Source organism: Neofelis nebulosa, chromosome 9 (genome assembly GCF_028018385.1).
Source record: "Neofelis nebulosa isolate mNeoNeb1 chromosome 9, mNeoNeb1.pri, whole genome shotgun sequence".
Taxonomy (NCBI): Eukaryota; Metazoa; Chordata; class Mammalia; order Carnivora; family Felidae; genus Neofelis; species Neofelis nebulosa.
This window is the reverse complement of record NC_080790.1, coordinates 122,953,512-122,972,226: the sequence shown is the minus strand read 5'-3', so window position 1 is coordinate 122,972,226 and position 18,715 is coordinate 122,953,512. Positions and strand designations below refer to the sequence as shown.

The 18,715-nt window shown below is 42.1% G+C and overlaps 1 protein-coding gene across 7 annotated transcripts in view; it reads left to right on the top strand.

Annotated features, from left to right (window-relative positions):
* CHD6 (chromodomain helicase DNA binding protein 6) overlaps nucleotides 1-18,715 on the top strand; it is a 209,800-nt gene that overhangs the window by 123,010 nt on the left and 68,075 nt on the right. For 6 of the 7 annotated variants that reach the window (XM_058685610.1, XM_058685606.1, XM_058685609.1 and 3 more), the window contains 5 exons: nucleotides 553-729; nucleotides 1,326-1,469; nucleotides 4,481-4,736; nucleotides 5,547-5,757; nucleotides 14,384-14,579. In XM_058685610.1, the coding sequence (XP_058541593.1) occupies nucleotides 553-729; nucleotides 1,326-1,469; nucleotides 4,481-4,736; nucleotides 5,547-5,757; nucleotides 14,384-14,579 (984 nt within the window). The remainder of the gene's footprint in view (nucleotides 1-552; nucleotides 730-1,325; nucleotides 1,470-4,480; nucleotides 4,737-5,546; nucleotides 5,758-14,383; nucleotides 14,580-18,715) is intronic. The other variant, XM_058685611.1, reaches the window with a different exon arrangement.

Below are 18,715 nucleotides of genomic sequence, written 5' to 3'. Positions count from 1 at the left end.
CTCTGCTCTTTCAGCATGATAGCAACACTAAGATAGAGAAAAGACACGTGTCCTGTCTGGTAGCTCTTGTCCCAGGTGAATCAGGAACATTACTTTGAACTTGTGCTAGAACCCCAGTTACAAGGTGAAATGAACCATACCTGAAAAGGAGCGAAAAAGGTCTCCTTTGGGTCTTCAAGCTCTGTGTGGTTGAGACCAGCTCATGGCTGGGAATGTGCAAATCAATACCCGTCTGCTTTCCTTGTCATGGCAGTTAATAAACAAAAAGCTTCCTTGCTGTATCTTCCATATTTGCGCATATGTCTCAGCATCGTGAGGGCCCATGTCTCTTACTTCTGTTTCATCGGTGTAATGAGGTCTCTCTTTTGTCTAAAGGGCTGGTTCATCCTCGTATTCTCTCTTTCCTCACACGAGGAAGTGCAGTGCTTACTGGCTTCTGTCACCTAGGCCCGGGCATTTTACCGCACTGCCTCCTCTGCTCCCGCCGGGAACGCATTAGCAGAATTCTGTAGTCATGGCATAAAGCTTCGCCTTCCGTTGTGTCACCCTCAGGGAAACCCCCTTTCAGGAGTCTTCAAGTTCCACGTTGTCATCACAACGTTTGAGATGATCCTGGCAGACTGCCCAGAGCTGAAAAAGATTCACTGGAGCTGTGTGATAATTGACGAAGCCCACAGACTGAAGAACAGGAACTGCAAACTTCTGGAGGGTCTAAAGCTCATGGCCCTGGTGAGAGCTAGCAAGCTCTTTACATCCACACAGGTTCCATGTATTCACTGTGGAGGAGGCATTCTGTAGCCATTCTGCATGTAGCTTACTTGTGCATAGTCTGCTTACTCTAAATTCTCTTTTTGCCCTCTATATGTGTGATAGTGTAGGAATCAAAAGGTTTTTTGTTATGAACTAGGTCAACTATTTGACCTTTGCCACAAATAGATTCCCAAAGGGAGCCGGGGGAATCTGAAATACCATGAAATTGGTGACCTGGAAATGTAAGGTGTTTTGGCTTATTTCCAGGTACCAAAGATGATGGTCTTGGCACAGTGCCCAGTATGTAGAGGGTAGGCACTCAATAAGAATGAATGAACAAATGAATGAGTGTTGCTTTCACTAACATGACATTGCTGCTGGAATCAGTGATGGGAAAGGAAGGTTGATCTATTTATTGACCATACCCTCATGAAACGGCGGCGTCCTCTCTTTGCGTAAAAGCCAAACAGAATTGCCCCGAAGTGAGCACAGAATTCCCTGGCTTCATTTTCCCACCAAAGATTATCATGTTGGTGGCTCGCACACTGCTCATGGTGGACTGTTAATTTGTGCAGGAACACAAAGTACTGCTCACTGGGACACCGTTACAGAACTCTGTGGAGGAGCTCTTCAGTTTGCTGAATTTTCTGGAGCCATCACAGTTTCCTTCAGAGACTGCTTTCTTGGAGGAATTTGGAGATCTGAAAACTGAGGAACAGGTAAATAGGGGCCTGAAGGACTGAGGAGATGGTGTGGTGATTACCTTCACCGTCAGGGAAAGGACAAGTCATTGTCACCATGGGGACAGGCATTCACAAGTTCTCACATCCCTCCTAAAATGAGCATCACCTCCTTGATTTAATTTGTTTGTTCACATTGAGGAGGTTAAACTGATATTAGGAGTTCTTATTACTCCAGAGGATAAATGAGTCCACATCCAAAATATCCTGTGTTAGCACATCAGGCCTCTTGCCTTTGCTGATCTCATGTGTAAGTTCTTTGATTCTGTTCAGCCCTGGACTCAGGAGCGTGGTGCTTTCTTCTGCTTTTCTCATCTTTCCTGCTTCTTCCTATATAATCTGCAGCATGTTCCCAGGCTTATGTTCTCGAGTACAACAAAATACACAGGTAGTGAGGAAAAGAAAGCAGTCATATACTAGAGTAGTTGCTAAGTTCAGTTTTGTCCAAATCAACCAGATTTCCTCAGTTTTCAAAGATCTGGTCCTGAGACCAGCTTATTGGACTCAAAGCTAAGTCAAAACTACCAAAGTTAAGAAATACCTATCTATGATGGGTAAAAATCTTGACTGAGGTTCCAGAAATAAGCCAGACAAATTGAAATGCCATAAGAGGAGCAAGTAATAGAATTGGGGATTTTGTAAGAGAGAAGGTCACCTCTGTTTGGGAATAAAGAAAGCCTTCATGGAGAGAGTACAATTTGGAAATGGACTTTGAAAGGTGGGTATATTTTTAGTCATGGAGAGAGAAAAGATGGTGACTACTTTGCACAGAAAAAAAAACCCACCCAGCATAATCAACCATGGAATTTATTCCATCGTAGGGAATCATCTGGTTGAGCTGGAAACAGGGTTGATGAATTGTGGAGTATGAAGCCAGAGGGGTTGAGGGTTATATTGTTGGAAGATCTTAAAAGACAGGTTGAAGAATTTGGTAGGTATTAGAGAAGCAATGCAAGGCTTTGATTGCAGGAATGACATAATTAGTTCTGCTAAATTAACCTCGCAGTGGTGTGAGAATGCGTTGGGACAGAGAATTTGGGGACTGACAAGGTTTGGAAATTTCACTAACAGGTGTCAGGAGCGCACTCTCTGGTTCCGGTCTGTTTGTTTCTACTTCTGTGGCAAGTCAGACTTTGAGAGCAGTGAATAATCAAACTTAATTCCACTTCTCTGCATTTGCAGTATCTATTGATCTTTCAAAAGCCAGCTCCCAACCCTCTCTCCATTTTTGGACCATTGGCAATGTGTCCTCTTCTCCCGTTGCACTTATTTTGTGGTATGCATTTTTTTCTTCTTCCTAGACAATGACCTCCTTGAGGACAAGGCCCACCTCTTCTCCAAAGTTGTGTTTGTTGTATTGACCAGCACAGTGTCTGGCATGTAGTATACTCTAAATGATTCAAGGTATGAACCAAGTCAAGGGCAAAGCTGAACCCAGCATGTGGCAGATTGACATTTGTCCATATCTTTAATAATTGTCTAGGTGTGTCTTTCCTGTTTGGGTTCTTATACAGTAATTCCTAATTCATTTGGGGGATAGATTCCTAAGTACCATGGTTGGTAAAATCAAGATCTCACGAATGGGTTATATTGAAGATTGGGGTTATTTAGGAGAAAACCACAAAAAGTGGCCACAGATGTTTAAATTTTAAATCGCAGTAAATAAAAGGTCCACAAAGCATCTGTTTCCAAAGTGAAACATACTCATCAGTGTTTAAAACCTGTACCGGTAACTCTTCTAAATCACTGTCTATAAATTACTTTATACTTCTTTCAGGAAGCGTTGACACTGCACCCGACTTATTTATGCAGTAAATAAGTACCCCCTTTTAAGGCATTTTTGAACAGCCCTTTATGACTTGCAACAATCTTTTGCACTTGCCCTTTCTTATTTTATTTTCCCAGCAGGGTTAATTTTATTGGTGTCACGTTTTAGCTCAGGGTGAAGTCAGGTGCCTTGATTCTGCATCCCTTGTCTGTCATTGTCTTCTCGGGAGACGGAACAAGTGGCCTTGCCAGTGCAGTCAGGTTAGCGGACACCTGCTGTCCAGATTTGGGCTGCTAGGGAAACAGACAAATCATAGCAAAGACCACTGTCAGCTCAAAGTACCCCTGATGTGACAGCTTGTGTGATGGCATGGGAGACATCATCTTACAACATTAACTGTAAATGCTGCTACACCAAACGTGTTCGCTGCCATTACTTAGAAGTTGTAGGAGGAGTCTGCTTCCAGATGGCCTCTACTCCTTTTTTTTATTTTTTAACCTGAGATATGATGAACATATAACTTCAGTTTCAGGTGTGCATGACCATGAGTCAATATATGTATACAGTACGAAATGTTCATCATAGTAAATCTAGTTAGCCTCTGTCACCATACATAGCTACAGTTTTTTTCTCTGGTGATGAGAGTTTTTAAGATCTCCTCTCTTAGCAACTTCCAAATGTACAATATTAGTAACTGTAGTCACCATGATCTAAATCACATTCCCCAGGACTTAACTTATTTTATGACTGAAAGTTTTAACCCCCTACACACATTTTGCCCATGCCCAGATTGCCTCTACTTTTTACTTTGTTCTCTTAGCATCTAAGTCTCCCTTTTGTAATGTGTCGCCTGTACCTCCTAACATAGCTAAAGTTGTCCTCAGGTAATTGCCGCACATGAATGCATGGTAGAGCGAGAGAGGTTTGGTTTCTCCATCCAGAGAATAGGTACTGTCTTTCATGTCTTTCTCCCTTTATCTCATGCGAGGTTGTCACCTAGGTTCTATGTAATTACTTGGGAATTACAACCAGATCCCTTTTTTCCTTTAGATCCTATTATAAACTCCCCATGTTCAGGGTATCAGTGTGATCTTTCATATAGTCTACCACTGCAGTGCTATGAATAGATGTGCAGGAGAGGGTAGTGAAGGTTGGAATAGCCCAGTAATCAGTCATTAAAATCAGAGTGGGGCAGGTGAACAGGTCTCATTTCCCTGGACAGGTGAAGAAACTGCAGTCTATCCTAAAACCAATGATGCTTCGGCGGCTGAAAGATGATGTGGAAAAGAACCTTGCTCCTAAACAGGAGACGATCATTGAAGTAGAGCTCACCAATATCCAGAAAAAGTACTACCGTGCCATCCTGGAGAAGAACTTTTCCTTCCTGACCAAGGGGGCAAATCAACACAATATGCCCAATCTCATCAACACCATGATGGAGCTGAGAAAGTGCTGTAACCATCCCTACCTGATCAATGGTGAGTCAGGGAAACAGGGAGCAACTCGGGCCTGGTGTTGTGTGCCAAAAGCTGATAATAACCGACAGTCTTAGGTATTGAGTTCCATTAGATGCTAGGATGTATGTTTGCTCACCTTTTTATGAAGCGTGAAACTGAGGCTCAAAGAGGTTGGTAGATCTGGGTAAGCCATCTAGCAGTGAGTGCACGGAGCTAAGTTCTGAACCTGCCTCTACCAACTCTCTGCCCTCAGAAGATGGATAGCACTCAGCAGCCTGCTGCCCTTTATTTACTTGCAATCTGGCCCACACTGTGCACTTTGGGACAGGAAACTATCACTTAGCTGAATAAATGATCGCCATGCAATGAGACTAAAACTCTCCGCAGATGAATTAACAGTTAACTCTATTAAGTAGAGAACATGTTGGAAGCTTTTTTTTACATAAAACTTTCTGATAAAATTTTAAATAAAGGGTGGCTTGGATTTGCCTGTAGCTAGTTTTTGTGATGTCAAGAGGTATGTCTTTTTGTCAGCTCTCTGTGGAGATTCTTTACTTGCATGGGTCAGCTTGGTATCTCAAGTTCTTTCTCTCCTTGGTGAGATCTCCCAGGAAAGCAAAGCACCTGTGTTCTCTGCAAAATGGCCCTGCTGCCACTGCAGCCCCTCTGCTGCGGGCTCAGACCAGGTATGCACCACAGCACTGCCTCACCAACCGGCCTGCTGGTCCAGGACCTAGGAATTCACTTCATTTTTCTAGGACCCGTAAAGCAGAGAGCAGCTTTTATCCTCATAGTTTGTTCAAGGAATAGTTTTGTCCCATTCCTTTTCAGGGGCAGAGGAGAAAATTCTGGAAGATTTCCGAAAAACCCACAGCCCCGATGCCCCTGACTTTCAGCTGCAGGCCATGATTCAAGCAGCAGGGAAGTTGGTGCTGATTGATAAACTGCTCCCTAAGCTGATTGCAGGTGGTCACAAAGTCCTCATCTTCTCGCAGATGGTGCGCTGCCTCGATATCCTGGAAGATTATCTCATCCAGAGAAGGTGAGAACCTGTGTCAGAGCTGTTCATCAGAAGCTGCAGGCGGTTCCCTGTTTTGATACCTTTTTGATTCATGCAGAAATTATGCTGTAACCACAACAAAGCATTCAAACACGGAGAAAAGGAATCTCCTCCTAAAGACTGACTGAAATTCAGAGTTAAATCTCGTGACCAAGTATGCCCAGTTTTAACTGCCTAAAGTGAACACTGCAGCCGATGATGTGGAGCCCTTGCTTTGCTTAAAAAAGAAATTTTACATGTGTATTTATATTCTCTCTAGTTGTAAGACACGGAATTCAAAAGCATTAGAGAAGGTTAAGAAAACAATGTATTTCCTTTTTTATTTTTTGCTTAATAATGATGAGAGAAATATATCCTGGAAAACATCCCTGTATCAAGTTGCTAAGAGTATAAGCTGACAGCCCACAAAAAAAGAACTTGGGGACACTTTCTGTCCTTTGTCAGCAAACCTTCTAAGGTTTTATGATACACTAGCTATAGCATTCCAGTCTGTTGTCTTGTTCATACTCCTGTTAATTCCTTGAGTCTAAGTCCCATTACTCACGCAGGTGAACAGTCTGTGGGGTTATGTTATATGGGTTGTTTGGATTCATGTGGGTTCTACTTTGTTCCTTTATCCAGTGAACATTATGTTTCCAATCACTGGGACACAGCAATGATCCGAAGATGATAAGTTGATTTTTAAGAATTTATGCAATGAGAAAAGACTTAAGGTCATAGAAACTATTAGTTTTTGCATTGCTGAGTTTAAAGGAAATCTTTGTTTTCATATACTAATTATAGCAAATCTCAGTTGTCTTAAATATCCTTGAAAATTCTGTTTGCTATTATAACATTTATAGAAACAAATGACAGATTCAACTATGGGATACGCTGACATTTAATGTTACATGAATAATTCTCAAATCAAATTAGACAGTAAAAAGAATTTCTCAGAGCCCTGTAGTGGAGGTCTTTAGGTAGAGAATTCTTGAGACTTACATTATTTTTTTCTTTGAGGAATTTATAATGAGTAAATCGAAACTAGTGAAAGTAGTTTCATATTTTGTAAATTCACTATAGATTAGGAACCCATTTCCAGAACACTTGCTTTTTATAAATATATATATTATCTTCCTTTTCAAAATGTATGCAACTACTAGTGTGCAGTTTGGCTTTTTTTAGAGAACCCCTCCAAAATGAGTAACAGATAGAGTAACTGATAGACTGAGTAATAATAGAATAGAACTAATAGAACTAATAGAATGAGTAACTAACAGACTTTTGCTAAGTACAGATGTCTCTACTTAGCACCCTTTTATGCTAGTTTTCCTTAGCATTTATTGCTCATTTTATTTTCAAGTTATTTAGGTATTCCAATTTCTCTTGAATATATGGACATACATAACACCACTACTGGCTCAGAGCTCCCACTCATACTCAGGGAGTTATCTTCTACGTTGCACATGCAAACATTTAGTTTCGTTGTCAATTTTATATATTCTCCTTTTTATTTAATATATCATGGATTTTTCTTTAAACTCATTTCCCCACAACATAGTTTTGATAATATTCTTTCTCATAGGTTGTTCCCAGTTTTTCAGCATTTTCAGGAACTCTGTAGCTATCCCTTTACAGTCATTGTGAATGTTTCCAGTTATTACCTTAGGCTAAATTCTGATTTTAAAAAGCATTTGGTACATATTTCCAAAACACCCTCTAGAAAGATATTTTTATTTTTATGCCTTTCAGCAGTGTATGAGAATGCTTTTTCCCCCCTCATTCTCTGATTAATACTGTTTTTGCTGCTTAATCTTAACTAATTCAATAAGCCAAAATCATCTGGTTTTAATTTGTATTTCTGATTAATAATGAGAGTAAATATTTTCCCATATATATATTAGCTATTTGTATTTTTGTGTGCTTGAATTGATCATTCATGTTCTTTCTCCATTTTCTGTTGCTCTTTGCCTTTTTATTTATAAGAACTATTTGTTTACTTAAGAATATAGCACAGGGACACCAAGGTGGCTCAGTCGGTTAAGCCTCCGACTTCGGCTCAGGTCATCATCTCACAGCTTGTGAGCTTGAGCCCTGCGTGGGGCTCTGTGCTGACAGCTCAGAGCCTGGAGCCTGCTTCCGATTCTGTGTCTCCCCCTCTGTCTGCCCCTCCCCTACTCATGCTCACGTGCTCTCATACACGTGCTCTCTCTCTCCCAAAAAATAAGTAAACATTAAAAAAAAAAAAAAAAGAATAGAGCACAAATACTTCCCCAGTGTTGTTTTTGACTTTTTGTTTATGGGTGTGAGTTTTTGTTTATTTTATTTTTAGAAGTTTTAAATTTTGAAATAGTCAAAACTTGCAGTCTTAAAGCAGCTTTGTATAAACTTAAATGCTTATTTATGCTTAAAGGTAAGGTTAAATACTTAAATTCATGGGTTTGAAAACCATGCAATTATATAAATATTCTCAAGTATTTTCTTTACACTTTTTTTTGTGGTTTCTTCACCCCAGCAGCATCCAGCAGGGTTCTTCTGGCCTTAATATCATGGTTACTTTTCTCTCTTTTTTTTTTTTATTAAAAAAAAATTTTTTTAATGTTTATTTATTATTGAAAGAGAGAGACAGAGCACGAGCATGGGAGGGGCAGAGAGAGAGGAACACACAGAATCTGAAGCAGGCTCCAGGCTCCGGCTGCCTGCACAGAGCCCGACGTGGGGCTCGAACTCGCAAACTGCAAGATCATGACCTGAGCCGAAGTTGGATGCTTAACCAACTGAGCCACGCAGGCGCCCCACTTTTCTCTTTTTAATTTAGCTTTTATTTCCAGCAAAGTTATACATGCACATAATTTAGGGAACCAAATTGTTCTGTTAGACTTTTAAAAGAGTGCCTTTCCTGATAGCACCCTTCCCTCCCAGACCGTTTTTCCAGCCCCAGAAACAATGACTTTAAGTCCTTTATGCTGTTTCTTTTTGGATTTATAGCCATACCTAAGTAATGTTAGTAGTTGTAATATCTTGATGATGTTTAGTTTTAGGTGTTACCTGTTCCCACTATGGAAGATGAGCATTTATCTTTTCTCATTGCCCCTCATAACCACCACACGACTTACACAAATGCTGAGTGATAGCTCTAACCTATAGTATGCTGTTTACATTTTTTTCTCTCACAGTTTTTATTTTTCATGAAGCTAAAAATTCTCCTTTCATTTTATTGCCTGTTTTTCTATTTCCTTATTATAATTTCAGCTCCAGAATTGACCCTGGTTGTCTAAATCTCCTCTTGTTACGTTCAAGCCTGTCCGCTTCCTGGGCTCAGAGCCGCCTCTGGTGGGGCTGCTCGTCCTGCATGCTCTGGCCAAGTGCTCTTCCCACCTGGTACACGTTGCCACCTGGGCTCTCCCTTCCTTCATCACACTGACAAGTTCCTTTCCTTCCCTCTGGAATAAAACCTCCTTGGTGAATCTCGTGTATGGCTTTGGGGAGCTTCTGAGGAAGGGTGAATGATAAATGCATGTGGAGACTGTCTGGAATGTTCGCAGTCTGCTCTCCTTGAGTAACAGTTTGGGTTTAGGATTGGAGGTTAGAAATGCTTTCCCCACAGAATTTTAAGGTTTTAGTCCACTGTCTTCTAGCTTCCACGGTTGCTGCTTAGAAGTTCAGAGCCCTTGTGCTTCCTGGTCTGTGTATGTGACATGTATTTCTATTCGGAAGCATTGATTTATCCTCTTTGTCCCAGATCTGTGGAATTGCACAGCGAACTGTCCTTTGTATGGGATCTCTTGACCTGGATACCGAACAGGTCTTTCTCATTTGAAATCTGTGTTCCTTCAGTTCTGGAAAGTTTATATTTTATCTTCCACTTCAAAAATTTTTGTTTTGTTTTTTTGTATTTTGTTCATTTTGTGGTTGTCATTTGCTGGAGGGCTGGTGTGTTAGGAACTTCTGCCTCCATACCAGAAGCAGAGGCTCTGTGTTTCAGATCAGAGGCTTTCCTTTCATGTCTGGTCTTAGCTGGCAGATGGTGGACTGGTTAGAAGCTCTGGGTATGTGGGCCAGGCTGTTGACTGTGGGTTTTACTCTCCATATATGAACACTATCCATCTAACTGGATCATCTCATTGGGGAACCTCCAGTGTCTGTATTTTGGGGGTGTTTCTCTTCCTGTCTTCTGCCTAGAGGATGGGAGCTTGATTGTAATGGGAGCCAGTTGTGAGGAACGGGTGGCGAGAAATAGGGAGTTCTCAGTCTCTCGCTCTTCCCTTTTTTTCAGTATAGTACCTCTAATGGTGCTTGGTGTCTCCTGGGGGAGAGAGGGCTAAAGGTCTTCTATTTTGCCCTCTTCAAGGTTGGGGTGGGTGATCTGTAGGCTGATACTTTCACAAACACTCAGCCAGTTCCTCTGTTTTAGACTCTTTGCATCCCCATTTTCAGGGTTACCTGGTGCCACCAATGCACGATCCCTTTGGACATTCAGTATTGAATTATTTCTTATCTGAGAATCTTTCCCTAGATTTCTTTGTTTTTTTTTCTTTTTCTTTTCTTTTCTTTTTTTTTACATTTCAGTCTTCAGTCTTTCTGTAATTTTGGTAAATGGCATATAATGAATGTCTAATTTATTCCCAAATGTGTCTCATTTTTTATTCAATAATTCCTCCATTCATATAAAACACTGTCCATAAAATATACTGAAATACTATTTATGCTGGGTGTGTGTCTAACCTTTGTATTCTTTTGATCATTATTTCTATTCCTTTGCTCATGTATTATTGCAGATAAACTTCAGAATTATTCTTTTTTAATCTATCTCTGACTACAGTCTCTGACTACAGAAAAAGTATATATGTATGTGGGTACACACACGTGCACATTTGTGTTTATGTATACATATATCCATTGGTTGGGATTTTGATTGGCTTTTATACATTTAGTAGGACAGGATTGACATCTTTGCAAAACTGAAGAATCTGCTATTCACTGCACGTATTCAGGTATTCCATATACACTGTTGGTTCACTAAATATTTATGACATGCCTGCCTTGTGCTAGAACCTCTGGAGGTGTTAGGGACATGGTGAACAAACCAACATGGCGCCTAGAGTCATGTTGCCAAGTCCTACATATTTCTTTCTCTGAGCCTAATCCTAAGTATTCTGTATGTGTATGGCTATTGTGAGTGGGATTCTGGTTATTACTGAGAGATGAGAAAGTTTTTCATTTTCCTTCAGGCCTTCTGAGGTCAGCATTTCCTGTTGTGCCAAAAAACATGTCACTACCCCCCCCCTTCCCAAAACAAAGCACACAGGTTTTCTAGACTGCCACCTGCTTCTTGTTGAAATTTGACAGTGACTGAGAATTACAGTTTGATGAGCCACATAAACTCCTAGGGATTTTGTTCAAAATATAGTTGACTCAGAGGGTTAATTGCTGCACTGATGTTTTGTGTGAAAATTTTTTTGATGTCTGATTTCTTCATTCAGACTTGCTAGCCTTCAAGATGTTCTTTGTTCTTGAGCCTTGTTGCCTCTCCAGCTGTCAGTTTGGTTTTGGTCCCGCTTAATTTCATGCCATATTCTCATACAGGGGTGAGGGCATAGCCAAGGGATCTGGCTCAGGAGTGAGGGGAGTGAGGAACAGTTTAAAAGAGCTCAAATAATGGGATGGGTTTTTAGTTTTGTGTTCTTTGAAAGCACTTCCTCGAAACTGAACAAGTAATGGAAATGAGAATTAATGTTCCAGTCATCCTGCACAATTTCTAAAACTTCTTATATCATAGCTGGCACAACAGTATGGTTTTATGGGAATTTTTTCCCTGGCTGACGGTTGAGCTGTAGCATCACTGTAGCATCACGATTGATTTTTCCTTCTCTTTAACGCTGTGCTAATTCCCTGCCTCCCTCGATCTATGGGCTTCTAACTTCTCTCTGATGGCTAGAGGTGTCTTGTCAAAGAACACGAATCCTCTGTGCCTGCAGCATTAATTGCTCACATGTATGCTGGTGGGGGTGGTGGCATCTCTCATTTAATTGAATCTCAACCTTGTCCTCTGGCTCCAAATCCTGTACTTCTATCATATCACCCACATGCCCAAATTTCTGAGTACTCAGTGCAGGTTCTCAGTGTACTGGTTTATCAAAACCATGTTGGTACCTATAGTGTCTTCTTCCACCTTCCACTAGAGTTATCACCTTCCTAAATTTACTGGTGTCTCTTATTTATCTTTAATTTTCTCTTTTAAGTTTTTTAAAAAAATGTTTTGAGTTTATTTTTGAGAGAGAGACCATGTGAGTGGGGGAGGGGCAGAGAGAGAAAGGGAGAGAGAGAATTCCAAGCAGGCTCTGCACCATCAGCACAGAGCCCAATGTGGGGCTCGAATCCACGAAACCAAGAGACCATGCCTGAGCCGAAACCAAGAGTCAGATGCTTAACCGATTGAGATACCCAGGTGCCCCTTTAAAATTTTTCTTTAAATTCTTTTATTTATTTTTGTCTCTTTTAAGTTTTTAGGGCAGTCTTTCCATTCTCCTGCATTGAAATGTAGGGTACAATATGAAGGCCATACAGCAAACTGGTTAAGAATATGGACTTTGAGGGGCGCCTGGGTGCCTCAGTTGGTTAAGCATCCAACTTTGGCTCCGGTCATGATCTCATGTTTCATGAGTTCGAGCCCCATGTTGGGCTTTGTGCTAACAGCTCGGAGCCTGGAGCCTGTTTCGGATTCTGTGTCTCCTTTCGGATTCTGTGTGCCCCTCCTCTGCTCACACTCTTTCTCTCTCTCTCCATCTCTCTCTCTCTCTCTCTCTCTCTCAAAAAATAAATAATAAACATTAAAAAAAATTTTTTTTAAAGAATGTGGACTTTGAGTCCAGTGGATCTTAGTTCAAGCCACTCACCTGCTCAGTGACTGAGCAAATTAGTTTGCTTGTATGGGGTTTTATTGTTTTCGTTTGGAAGTTTCCTAGAGTCTAAAATAGGGATGATAAGAAAAACATCCCTTAGGATTATCGTGAGGTGTTATAAAGTGATGGTGCAGATCGAGTGTGTATCACAGTGCCTGGCTGGCTGGCACGTAGCTTGATGCTTAAGAGCTTGCTACTAATACTACTGCTGTGGCTGCTATTAATGAGAATGACCATTATATCTAGCTGCCTTGTGGTTTTATAGAATTTAGGCATACAGCCTTCACTTTTATCTTGACACAGCTCTTCCTAGTCTGCCCTTATAGAAGTCATCACCTCCTGTTTTATTTGCTTCTGTAGTCCCACATATTATTCTTAGGTTTATTACATTAAAAAGGAAGAAAAAGGAAAAAATCCACACCTATAATTCCAGGTGTTGATGCACTGTAGCTTTGTAAAAGGAAGACCCTCTTTTCACTTGGTTCTTTGCTTTATATTTGTCCTTATGAGTCTGAGTTGGTCCGGTTTCTCTACATATTGTTTCCTTGGGTGGTTTCTTTACATGGATTTTCCTTTTCTTCAAGGAAGTCAGGATTATATAGCCAAACTCCATTTTCTAGAACCACACAGAGACCCTAAAATGTCTGTCTATCCTTATTCCCTTACCACTTATTTATCTGAGGTTTTAGGGATCTGATTTCCCAAGTTCTGGGCTACTGATAAGGTTTCTGTCAGGATTCGTGTTCTTGGCTGTTGTTGAGTCCAGGGTGACTTGATCCTTTCCTTACGAGGTTCCTTTTAGTTATACTTTATAAACCATTTCCTGCTCAGGGTAAATAAGAAAAGAATTAGGTGCTCAGCAGCTGTCCACCTTGCTACCGTATTTTAGCTCTGTATTAATCACATGATTCCATCATAAAGATCCCTTCTGTGTATGTTTATTGGATGGACAGGTAGTAATGCACTCCCATAGCAGTTTTATTTTTATTCTCCTTCCTTTTACCCTCTCCTCCACCATGCTTTTCGCCCTTGTTTTCCACACAGGTATATGCCTTCTTAATGATTGTTAGCTTTGCTTCCTCGTTTTATTTTCCTCAAAGAAGTCCTCAGTTTTTGTCCCCCAACCCCCAACACAGCTCAGAAACCTTCCCTGTGGTTTATCTGCATGGCAGTGTACTGCCTGGGAGAAGTGACAGACTGGAAATGACCAGCCCAGACGCACAAGGACTGTCTGTCAGTACAGTCTGCTTCCCATTTTCACTTTACCCTGTAGCAGCTACACACTGATTTGAACTTTGATTCCTTAAGAGCACTACTAAAAGTAGGTGTTTGAGGCTTTTGTTTGCTTTTCCTGGTTCTAGGATTAGATTCAGTGCAAGTAAAAACTGGGAAATACCAGAGAATAAGTTGCTCAGGCTGTGGGGACTGATATTTTATGTTCACAATTCTTCTAGTCCCTTAGTTTGTGGCTGACACTTTTGGTTTGGTTTGGTTTTTGTTGGCTTGTTTTGGTGGGGGGTACGTTTCACAATGCGGTTTTAGGTGTCTGCCCTGCTGAATATGTGGGCTGGGGGTGGGGGGTGGGACTCCTTGTGGACTGCTCTAGTTTAGTCCCAATGTAGAAGCGAGGGATTAAGGCCATAGGTCAACAGCTTCCTGCGTTGTTTGCTGCTCTCCATTGAAGTCATGATTAACACCTGGGCTTTCGTTCGTTTGGGTCCCCTCAGATACACCTATGAGCGAATTGATGGGCGAGTACGGGGAAACCTGCGCCAGGCAGCCATCGACCGGTTCTGTAAGCCAGACTCAGACCGCTTTGTCTTTCTTCTGTGCACCAGAGCGGGAGGCCTGGGGATCAATCTCACGGCTGCTGATACCTGCATCATATTTGATTCAGACTGGAACCCACAAAATGACTTGCAGGTAACCATTAGGATGATTGCTGTTTGCCTTAGCTGCCCCTGCATCTAAGAACATCACGATAGGGCCTGGCTTGCTAGAGAGTGTCTGCCATGCTCCATGCTAGGGTATCAGCTGGACCGCAGGCTTTTAGGGCCTCGGCCAGGGGGTGAAACTCAACGAAAAGTAAATGTCACCCTTTCCCACTAATCAGAGAGTGGTTCTTTTTGCTTTAAACCAAATGGTTTTTCACAGTGGTAACCTCCAGATAAAGAATAGAGCTATTTATTATCAGACATAAAGAAAAATATTAAGCTTGACTAATCCTCTAATTTTTGACATGTAGATTGATTCAGGCATTTTCATTGGTTGGTTTGTTAGATGGTCTTCTGTCCTAGATAGTAAAGGAGACACCTAACCCCAGGTTCCGTTGTGTGGCCAGGGTGACAGGCACCCTCCCTAGTTCACTTGCTGTCTACCTAATCTGCATATTAGAGATTCTGTGTGCCCAGTTGAGTGAATTTGCAGACATGTTTGTTAGTTTTAACCAGACTAGATAATTGGTGGCTTTAAAAGATTCTTGTAAAGATTGGAGTTAATACAGTTTTTTTAAAAAAGCATAAACAAGAAAAAGAGCTAACAGTTCTCTGGATCAGAGTTCTTTATCCACCCTGCTTCAAAGTAAAAACAGTAGCATGCTGGCCAGATAGGACAGTATGTCTGCTAGAAGGATTCTAACTTGTCAAGAATACCATTTCTAGATTTACCTCCCATTTTCATTAATGATCAACTCTGCCCTAAGTATATATTGAATGCTGGGATATTTGCTAATGCCAATATGGCGAGTGGGGAGGGTGGTGGGTGGCTCAGAACCTTTTTCATGATACAGGTGATTGATAAAAGAAGGTTGGAGGCTGCTGTGCCACAAAACAGAAGAGGTGCCTTAGGGGATGCTGCAAGGGAACACACGCTGGGAAAGGAGCTCAGCTAGGGGCATTTTACCCACCACTTCACAGTCATTTGGCTTTGCCTTTTTCATTTAATGAGTTTCCAAATAAAATTTTGTTTGAAGAAAGCAGTCTACTAGATGGCAGTTTAAATTATTAAATTGGTGACAATTGGCTGAAACCCACGGGGGGGTGGGGGGGGGAACTCATTTGTAAACCAAATTGTGTGGCACTGTTTCAACATCCAACTTCAAAGAAAATCAGTGGACATGACTAGTTCCCCATCAGGCCTTTCTACTGGTGAAGGGGTATTTGGGTCAAAGGTGAGTTGCTAGATATAACGAATAACCAATTTTTAAAGGAATGCTATACTCAGCACTAACATAAAAATAAACAAAAGTTAGTATTTGATTAGGTAACTAGCAAGAACTTAATTAGGTAGTGATATAGATTAGGTGGTGCAGAACTGTTGCCCATTGGCTAGCCAGTTTCAAGTAGTTTTATTGGAATACAGCCACACCCATCCGTATACATATGATCTCTGGTGCTGTCATGTTACAGTGACAGAGTATCGGAATGGAGACCATAGCCCGCAACATCTCAGATATTCACTATTATAGAAGTTTGCTGACCCCGATACAGGTGATCTCCTAAGTCCAGTTCTGTGCTCCTTTGCAGTGCTCATCTGACTATGAGGCTCGGTACCTGGCCACTTTGAGGCCATGGTAGCTGGATATGCCTGGAGGAATTTCCAGGAGGGAAATTGGAAACATAAGGCTGGCATTTGGAGGCAAGTCATGGTCAAGGCAGAGATTTGGGGATCACCATGCTTGATCTAGGTGAAATCCTAGACATTACCAGTTGCAGATAGGTGCCAATGCCAAGAGATAGGAAAGGGCAGAAACGAGAATGGTCAAGCCTGGTATAGAAGGTGAAGTCATTTGAGGTGATTGATTTGTATGTGTAGCAGCCGGAGGGGGTACGTGGGGCTGTCCAGAATTAGGGTCTGGGAAAAAGGGAGAAGCTTTGGAAAACCTGTTTTTAATGTCCACTGCTGGGGAACTGGCAAGAGATGAACAAAGGAATAGCAGCGAAGTCACATGGAAATTGGTCTGTGTGAGACTTCCAGTGGAGTCAGTCTCTGAACTTCCTCTAACACTCCGCCTCAGTGAAGGAACAAAGACCACCAGCACTGCAGGCTATGCAGCGAGGGGACAAGAGCCAGGAATGTGGCAGAAGGTAAATGAGTGAGGGCCTCAGTGACAGTGGGAGCTGCAGGTCCCAGTTAGTTAGAAGTCCTCAACCCGTGGGCTCCAGACTGGCCACTGTGCCTTCTACATCTACTGCTCTCTGCTCTATTGTTGTCATTGTTATTTTCATGTAAAAGTTTTGTAACTTAGAAGGACCAGTCCTTTATTTTTGAAATGTCAGCCAGACTGGGGTAGAAATTAAAGGATTGGGAAGAGTAATGTTAGGGCAGGGAGGTGGGATCCATGTTAGTGGGGAGTGGGGTTGGGGGGCTGTGAGGAAGATGGGACAGAGAAAGGAAGGTCTAGTTCCGAGTCACCTGCAGAGATGGAGGTGGTGTGCTTGCTTGGCGCGGGAAGGAGCACGGGGCCTGGAGGCTGCCCACAGAACGGTGCATGCTCACCTTCCACCCTCTCCCTGACATGTGCCCTCATAGCACAGGCCGTAAGTACGATGTCAGGAAGAGAGTCTGGACACTGGGACCCTGAGACCATCCCAGAACTACAGGTGAACGCAGCTGTGAACATCAGTGAGCTGTGTTCCTAACCCTAACAGTAGAAAACTTAACCGGACTGCTCCCCAGTACTATCCTTGCTAGTTACGTCATGTTAACTTACACACAATCATTCACACATGTGTATATAATCTAATATTTTTGGTTAAATGCGTGAAAGCTTTCAGTCATCTGTAATTCTTCACGGTTATTGAAGAACTACAATTCCAGATCTGATAGATGATGATTGTATTTCTCTTGGGAGATGGCCTTGGCATAGAACACCTATCTGTGTGTAGACTGAGATGTATTCTGCCTGATATCAATGTCAGGGCCACAGATGGGAGAATCTCATTATGAATAGGGTCTCACGCCCTACCCTAGTGGGATTTCAGCATAGCTCCAGAGGTCCAAGTTCAGATGATAGAAAGTGTGAGTGTTCACTCTGGACTCAAACAGCCTGGAAAGATTTGGTGCAGTCCGTGGTTATCCCCAGGCAAGCCAGCATGGAGAAGCAGTGCCAATGTTGGGACGCTGTTTCTTGACTGATCCAAGGCAGACCCTCTCAGAGCGCTGGAAGTGAAGCCAACCTGAGTAGGGGAGGCTGGACTCAGCTAAGTAGGCCTGAGGCCCTGAGAAGGGTCTGCAGACAACCAGCTTCCACAGCTAGAGAACATAGTTTCTTTCTCTGAGAAGTCAGCTGAAAGAGAGCAGTGTTACCATTTCTGGTACAGGCTTCATTATTCTCAAACATTCATTCGTTCAGCCTTCTCTTTTGACCATATTGCTGGGGTTTTCTGTGCTATGGGGATAGAATTAGGCTTAGGAATTGCTAGAGATTTTTTTTTTTAATCTAGGTCTTCATAAAACAAATGACATCAAGTGTCACATGCTGTTTCCTTTGGTCTTGTTAGAACCTGAGGAGTCCAGTAAGTTCTATCTGTCTTCCATGCCTAAATCTGAACCAGTGAAGAAATAGACACAGTAATACAGTGGAGGATCAAAAGATGAGCTTAATAGACTGTGAAGGTGGATTAGATGATACAGCTTGACCTGTAGCCAGAATGGGGCTCCCTCAGACTCCTGCGCTCGTACACCCTCACCACAGAGAACCACTGGCAGTCATCTGCAGAGCAGAGTCTGCCCACTCAGGACCACCAGTGACAGAAAAGACGAGGGGAAGGGGTGAGTCCACAGGAGCTCGGACTGGATCTTACGTTTCACTGATCAGTCAGGTCTCCTCCATTCAGGATAGGGAGAGGACAAGGAGGGTAGAGAGACAGACTCTCATGTTCCTGCCTGGGAGCAGACATTCCCTGTGGAAGTACGAGGAGAGGGAACTAGGACTCTTCCTATAGTATCTACTCTGGGAGCACTTCCCTCCCAAACCTTCCAGACAAGTGAAGTTCATTAGGATCTAGGGTAGGAACCAGGCACTGCTCAGGGATAACAAGAGAATAAAGTGACCACCA